Genomic DNA, 7,893 nt, shown 5'->3' with positions numbered 1-7,893 from the left:
TATCTCATTATTGACCTAATGGCAATTGTCTAAGTGGTGATCTTTTATCTTATGGTATTTGCGTAATTTGTTGGGGTTGTTATCCATAACATCCCATTTAGATGTTGGTGGGGTTCAAGAATGATTTTGGTGTGGAAGACTTCTCGTCATATTTGTTCTCACATGGTGTTCAAGGGCGTGTACTTTTTCACAAGTCTTTTGGAAGGATTGAGGCCCCTTGTCTTTGACTAGTTGAAATAGGTGTTATTGCGTTGGCTAGAGGAGTTCGATCTGTCACTGCCTTATTCCTTTGTATCGCTAATTCTTTTTTTCATGTTTCTTTCATCGCCTTTGACATAACCTTTCGTTATTCCCATTATCTCCTTCATAGAGTTTGCATATTTTTGGGCGAGATACTCGTTGAAATGTACGACTTTTGACTCATTTTGGAAGGGTTCTAAGAACATTTTCTGGTTGGGGTTTACCACCTTACTTTTGGCTTCATTGAAACGTGACACATACCCACACAAGGGCTCATAGTGCCTTTAACTTATGTTGAAGAGACTCACGGTGGTCAACTTATGGTGCTTATTGGCAAAAAACTAATGGATCAATTTCTTTGATAGATAAGATTGCATTTGAGTGAGTCTTTTGCGCCTATTATCTCCATATGTGTATTGAAGGTAATGACGTGGTCCTAGGGATCATTCTTCTCATTGAATGTCACTAGAGCGGGGGCTTGAAATTCTCTAGAATTGGGGCATCCCAAATCTCGGTAGAGAGGGGTTGAGAGTCCAAAACCATTGTTCCCCACTGTTAATCGTCATATTGTCATTGTTGTTGAAGGATTGTTTGGACGTTCCTCGTAGAGTTTGCTTCTAGCGACATTATTCATCCATATATACATGTATCTCAGGTAGGACCTTTTGGTCGCTAGTACTGGGCGAAACTTGTGTGACCATCATTGTGAAAGAACATTTAGGTTAACAAAACTATTGAAAGGGTGGAGTCTAGGAATGTTTTTGGACTTCACAGTGAGTGTCAATTGTATTTGTTATGACTACAATAATAGTGATTATGCTTGCGATATGCTAAACAAAAGGTATTTATGAAAAAATGATGACCTAACCTAACCTTGATTATATTTTCTCGAACTAGACTCATACGATCCCACTCCATCAGGGAGCATAATGGGTGACTCATCTCCAAGAATATCTCAAGATGTGGTGAGGTTGCCCATATGCTAAACACATGTTTAATATCGACAAACCTTATTTAAGTCCTCTTTGTACATTTCATGTAGTCATAAATAAATGGGCTAAGATTGTTAATACGTGGAATTGAGCCACAATATTCAATAGATTTTTGTGTGTTTCTATCTCACATTATTAATTGAATTTTATACTTGCAATATAGGGTATGTCTAAATATTTTATATGTGGTGTTATGGAATAAATTATCGAAAATCTTAATAGTATCAATCTAGAATAATAGAGCAAATCAGATAAGTGAGAGTCGATCCAAATCTTATACTATTTTTAAATTTAGAAAAATCGGGTAATCCAAGAGTTTTTCGAGTTGGGTTGGATAATGGACACCTATTTACCCTAAATAGGGTAATAATGGGTTAATTAGATTTGGGTTTAACTTGAAATTAATGGGCTATATACTATATGTTTACATGAAATGAGAATGTGCAATGTTGCGTTTTCACCTCAAAAAGAAGGGTCTACACTGCGCTTTCTTCTTCCCCCATTGCATCAGCAGTTAGGGTTTGCAGTTTCAGTGTCTTTCACTGCACTTCACTGTTTCGATCAGCATACCCAGCAATACGCTAAAACGCTGCATTTCCTTCATTTTTTCCCGGAACACTGAATAATCTAAATGGACACTGAAGAAGACCCTCCTCAAAACCAAGCTAAAAGGTCAAATTCCTCACTCCTCCATTGTTTCTCTTTCGTTTTTTACTTTTTATTCTCCACAATGATCATGATTCATGCTTTATCATTATTCAATTCCTTGATATGTAAGAATATTCCAGTTGTTTTTCAATTTGTGTGTTAATCTATGTAGCACCAACACATCTGAAAAAATGTGACACATGCACCGATACTTGTATTCATTTTTTCAAATTATTACCGTCCCTGTGTCAGTGTTGGAGTCGTATTCGGGTGTTGTGCTTCATAGGTGCTAATTGAAAATAATCAGTATCTTGTATATAATAATTTCTCAAACTTGCTTTAATATCTGATCACTTTTCTGCATGTTGTAAATTTCATTAAAATTTAAATAAATAATAGAATCAATGGAATCTTCCATGATCTTCATAGTTGAATTGAAGATTTGTTTCTTTGTATATGATTGTTTAAAAATAGCTAAATTCTTGCTGCATAATACAGACAGAAATGTTCGGCATGCTATAAACAATATAAGAAGAAAGAACATCTTATTGAGCACATGAAAACCTCTTACCACTCTATCCATCAGCCGCGGTGTGTGATATGTAGAAAGCACTGCAAATCTTTTGAGTCTCTGAGGGAACATCTCATGGGTTAGTTATGAGTTTGTATATTCGATCCGATTTCAGTGTCCAGGCTTGTAATGTGTAACTATTTTTTCATTCTTTTTGTGCCCTTTTTTGTTTTAATTGTGTTTTAGGACCTTTGGCTAAAGGACTTTGTTCAGCGATTTTCTCGCAAGGGGGTTGCAAACTTTGTCTGACACTAGCTGATAGTCCTGCTTCTCTCAGTGAGCATAGAGAAACTTGTCAACTAACCGCACCTGTTCCTCTTGTAAGTTGGTTATTAGCAACCGGAAATGTTCATAATGTAATAAGATATTTGAAGTGTTCGGGAAGTGGACCGGAAATGTTCTATTCAAACCAAACAACCGAAAAAAGTTCTGCTTACCGTTGATGTTTCGTGTGTCTTTTGTTTTGTTATTGTTAGGAAGTTCACTTTGTGTGTCAAATTGTTGCAGGGCACAAGTGAATTTCCCTATACAGACTCCAATATCGATTTTCTGGATTCTTCTGATGAAAACGATGCTGACTGGCGTCCTAAAGCAATTGCATTGGACTGTGAAATGGTTGGTGGTGGAAGTGATGGGTCACTGGAAGTTTGTGCTAGAGTATGCTTGGTTGATGAAGATGAGAACTTAATCTTGCACACATATGTCAAACCTCGAATCCCTGTTACTAATTATAGGTACTTCGTCCTTGTGCATGATTGTTTTCGATTATTGTCAAAACGGAAAGCTGGATGGAGACTAATGATTGTTAGGGTTGGCTTTGTTTGACAATTTTCAGGTATGATATAACCGGGCTGACCGAAGAGCATCTTCGAGATGGTATGCCGCTTAAGCAAGTTCGGGAAAAGATATTGCAAATTCTATACAATGGAGAGTCCATTGGAAAAGTTAGATTGGACGGTGGAAAGGCCAGGCTTCTTGTAGGGCATTCTTTGGCATATGATTTGGATTCCTTGGAAATGAGTTATCCTGATCACTTGATGAGGTATGTGTTTCTTGAGTAACCAACTCAGTCATGCTCAATCATTCAAAAAAACATTCTTTACAACCATATATTTCAGTTATTTTCCTGTTCAGCCCTTTAAACGAATAAAACAAAACAATTATCGCAAAGTGCTGTGTTTCTTAAGTTCTTTTCTCATTTTTGTTGCATACTATACAAGATTGTATAATGTGAATTGTAGAGCTCACTTGAACTGTATATAGTTATTACAGCTATCAGTTTTTTTGTTAGCATAAATAAGTTTCCAGTTTTTAGTGATCCGTTCTACTCGGTTGCTTGGATATTTCTTAACTGAATAATGTTGTATTATGTTTTATCTTTTATGATTTTTGAGAAGAAATTTATATTTGTTTAAACTAACATGTCGCCTATGCATATATTTTGTGTTGCAGAGACACTGCACAGTACCGTCCATTGTTGAAGACAAACAGTTCCAGCCATTCGCTCAAGTATCTCACCAGAACATATCTAGGGCAAGTTGCTTTTTTCCTTCAAAGCTTCTTCAAGTCTTGAATTGCTTCAGTGAATCTCGAGTTATCCTTTCTCTATTTTATAATCACACCACTTGATTGACCGGCATAGGTTGATGCAGTTACATTTCTCTTAGTATCATCTACAATGTTTTAATCTGTCTTCAAAAATCGTTGTGGTTTTACTTTACAGTTATGATATTCAAACCGGCATACACGACCCATATGAAGATTGTATTTCTGCGATGAGACTGTACAAAAGAATACGAGGTCAAAGCCATGAGGAGAAAGGCTACGGAAAGTTGACTCCAAGTGACAACATCGTTGAAATGTGTGACAGATGGAGATCCAAGGAACTGGACAACCTCACTCCAGACGAACTTTATGCCATCTCAGAATCAGACTATAGGTGTTGGTGTTTGGATTTGAAGCCAAAGTTGGCAAAAGCTTAAGCTGTTGATACTTGCAAGTTGCATCTCTCCATAATACCAATCACCCAGTGTACATTCTTAGCATGTGTTTGGATTAATCCTCTTTTTGTGTCAGTGACATGCGTTTAGGGTGAAGCTACCCTTGGTAGCAGAAACTTACTACATACTCGAATTCGAAATGTTACTGTAATACCAAATATACACATCAGAAACTATCTAATTTTGTGGATATAAATTCTATGCACTTAAAAGTAAAATAGATATTTAGTTTGTGACTAAATTAGAGGCTAGATAAATAATATTTTGCGCTATTCAAGTTAAGCATTCATCATAAAGCACCTTATTTTATTTTTTCGTTGAACTTATAGTTGGTTCTTGTGATAAATATATATGTTTTGCCTGCATTTTTTGGAACGGTTCAAGGTTTCCTTTAATATACACTTTGTCTATCCCTACTCTCTGATCATATTTATAAAATTATCTATAAAAAAATCTTTTAAAATACATTAAATAAAATAAATACATTAAATGCATAATGTCTCTGAATTTTAAAAGTAAATCATTTCTTAGAAATAGGACTAGAGGAAGTTGCATAATCTTTTGTAACATTATTTAAGAAAATTTATAATATTTTTAATGTATTAGTCACAAATTATTTTTAATTTATTAATAGTTTGTGAAAACAACTTATAAATTTGTCCAACAGTTTTTACTTTTTAGACCGTTGAATTGAACTATGCTTATAACTAATTATTTTACGTATATAGTAATTAAAAGAATTTAAATATTACTATAGCATATACGTAAATGAAAAAAGATATTTCTGATTTTTTTTATGTGGTTAACAAACAACAAAAAATTCAGCAATACACAATTCAACGGATCTAGCAATTATTCTTCTTCACAATTTCACAAACCCCAAACCCCAAAAAAAGAAAGAAAATCGTAAAACCTAGAATGATCAACAAATTTCACAAAAACAACAAAATCAAAGCAAAGCACAGAGAAAATGAATCGAATCAAGAAGCAGGAGCACCAGGAGGAGAAAACAAAAGTCCTTCTTCTTGATCAAGGAACAGATCATGAGTGTTTCTGAAAGCAGCATGAAGCAAAACCAGCACAACGCCGACCAAAACCGCGATGAGGATGTTAAGGACCGCACCGGTGAAGAGAAGCAGCACGACGGTGAGAATCAACATCAGAACAAGAATAACACGATCACTGACGAGTCTTCCGAAGATAACAATCGGTTCATCGCGGAGGAAGTAGAGGAAGAGCCACGCCGCCATGAGAGCAACGAAGACGATGAGCGAGATTGGATGCCATATAAGACTGAAGAAGAGAACGATAAGAATCACGATAGCGTAGTTCATCTGGAAGTAACCGATGTTTGTCTTCACGCGCGAGACTGCGTCTGGGAAACCGGAAGGGAGGTTGAATGATCGGAGATTGAACATGAGTTTCCATGGACGGCGAGTTCCGAGACCGACTTTGATTCTTTCTTTGGCGCGTGTGATGAATTCGAGATTCGTTGGTGGTGATGATGAGGTTGGGATTGTGCCGTACGTGGTCATCGTTGGTGTGTGCGAGTGTGGGAGAGAATTCGTTTTTGGGTTTGGTGTGAAGAAGACGATTTTCAGAAGGGACTGTTAGTATTGAATGATTAGTTTTATTCTACTATTATAAGACGGCATTTTGGGGATTTATTTATTATATTATTTGTTTTACTATATGGTGTAATGTGAATATAATAATACACAGTTCTTAGAAAATTAACATTGTTTTTAACACTTCAATTAACTTAATAAAAATGAGGGAATTTTTTAATTAAAAATTAAAATAGTCAACTTTTTCAATTTTTCTCAATCTAATTAAAAATAAAAATGAGGGAGTTTTAAACAAAATTCCAATATATATATAGTAGCATGGGTAGAATGAGGATCATGGAAATCAAACAAAGATTGGCTTGTGGAGCGACATGTGTTCTAAGATGATTAAGGAAGAAACTTCAACCATCAGCGGTTTCACCTTCAACCAGAGCAAAGTCAATGGGAAATACATTATTATTGTTTTGCCGAGTAGTCGTTTATAAGTATCGCCTCCAAGAGGTTTAGTAAATATGTCAGCTAGTTGGTCAAAAGATCGGAGATAAGAAGGGCTGATAAGACCTGATTTAATTTTCTCACGAACGAAATGACAATCAATTTCAATGTGTTTTGTGCGTTCATGAAAAACTGGGTTTTCGGCGATGTGAATAGCAGCTTGACTATCACAATGAACGGTGATCGGTTGAGGATGATCAATGCCAAGATCCGAGAGAAGATATTTTAACCATTGTAACTCGGAAGATAAGGTTGCAAGGGAACGATATTCTGCTTCAGCAGAGGAACGAGAAATTGTTGGTTGCTTCTTGGTTTTCCATGATATAGGATTAGAGCCCATCATGGTAAAATAGCCAGTAGTGGAGCGACGAGTAGTAGGACAACCAGCCCAATCAGAGTCGGCATATCCAACTAAATTGGGGGAGCTAGAAGCCGAAAGAAATAAGCCTTTGCCGACACTCCCCTTAAGATATCGGAGAACTCGTGTGGCCGCATCGAGATGAGTTGTACATGGAGATTGCATGAATTGACTGAGAGTGTTAACAGCGTATTGGATGTCGGGCCGTGTCACTGTTAAATATAATAGACGACCAATGAGGCGACGATAGATTGTCGGATCAGGAAGAGGGCTTCCTTCATTGGGCCGTAGACGGAGGTGTTGCTCCATAGGAAAATCTGATGGTCGGCAACCAGTCATACCAGAGTCGGATAAAATGTCAAGTGTATATTTCCTTTGACATAAGAATATTCCCTTTTTAGAACGGGATACTTCGATACCTAAGAAGTATGAAAGATTTCCAAGATCTTTGATGGAAAAGGCCTGGGCGAGAAATTTCTTGATGTCGGAGATAGCATCTTCGTTATTTCCAGTGATGATGATGTCATCTACATAAACGAGTACAAATATAGTCGTGTGATTACTTTTGAAAGTGAATAGACTATAATCAGAGATGGATTGATGAAAACCCTTTTGAATGAAGGTGGTGGAGAATTTTGAGAACCATTGACGGGATGCCTGTTTGAGACCATAGATGGATTTGTTTAATTTGCAAACACATGATTTCCCTTTATGAGCGAAGCCAGGTGGTAATTTCATGTAAACTTCTTCATTAAGGTCTCCTTGTAGGAAAGCATTGTTAACATCAAGTTGGTGTAACGGCCAGTTTTTAATGGCAGCAATGGAGAGAAGTAGTCGAACCGTGACAAGTTTGGCAACCGGTGCGAATGTTTCATGGTAGTCAATACCATGTACTTGATTGTAGCCTTTGGCGACTAAACGAGCCTTATATCGCTCAACGGTACCATTAGAGTGATATTTAATTTTGTATACCCACTTACAACCTATGGCGGTTTTGCCATTCGGGAGAGGAGATAAAACC

The 7,893-nt window shown here is 36.7% G+C and overlaps 2 protein-coding genes across 2 annotated transcripts; one reads left to right on the top strand and one right to left on the bottom strand.

Annotated features, from left to right (window-relative positions):
• Positions 1-1,665: 1,665 nt before the first annotated feature.
• Positions 1,666-4,692, top strand: LOC127087387 (RNA exonuclease 4). Its single transcript, XM_051028270.1, has 7 exons — positions 1,666-1,904; positions 2,379-2,530; positions 2,638-2,771; positions 2,959-3,185; positions 3,287-3,493; positions 3,904-3,984; positions 4,175-4,692. Exons 1-7 carry the CDS (start codon positions 1,864-1,866, stop codon positions 4,431-4,433), a joined length of 1,101 nt encoding a protein of 366 aa, XP_050884227.1. The 5' UTR covers positions 1,666-1,863; the 3' UTR covers positions 4,434-4,692.
• Positions 4,693-5,216: 524 nt separating this feature from the next.
• On the bottom strand, positions 5,217-6,186 carry LOC127087386 (PRA1 family protein F3). The gene has a single exon (XM_051028269.1). The coding sequence runs from the start codon at positions 5,984-5,986 to the stop codon at positions 5,432-5,434; it is 555 nt and encodes a 184-aa protein (XP_050884226.1). The 5' UTR covers positions 5,987-6,186; the 3' UTR covers positions 5,217-5,431.
• Positions 6,187-7,893: the final 1,707 nt, after the last annotated feature.

This window comes from Lathyrus oleraceus, chromosome 5 (assembly GCF_024323335.1).
Source record: "Lathyrus oleraceus cultivar Zhongwan6 chromosome 5, CAAS_Psat_ZW6_1.0, whole genome shotgun sequence".
NCBI lineage: Eukaryota > Viridiplantae > Streptophyta > Magnoliopsida > Fabales > Fabaceae > Lathyrus > Lathyrus oleraceus.
This window is presented reverse-complemented; position numbering and strand designations above follow the sequence as displayed.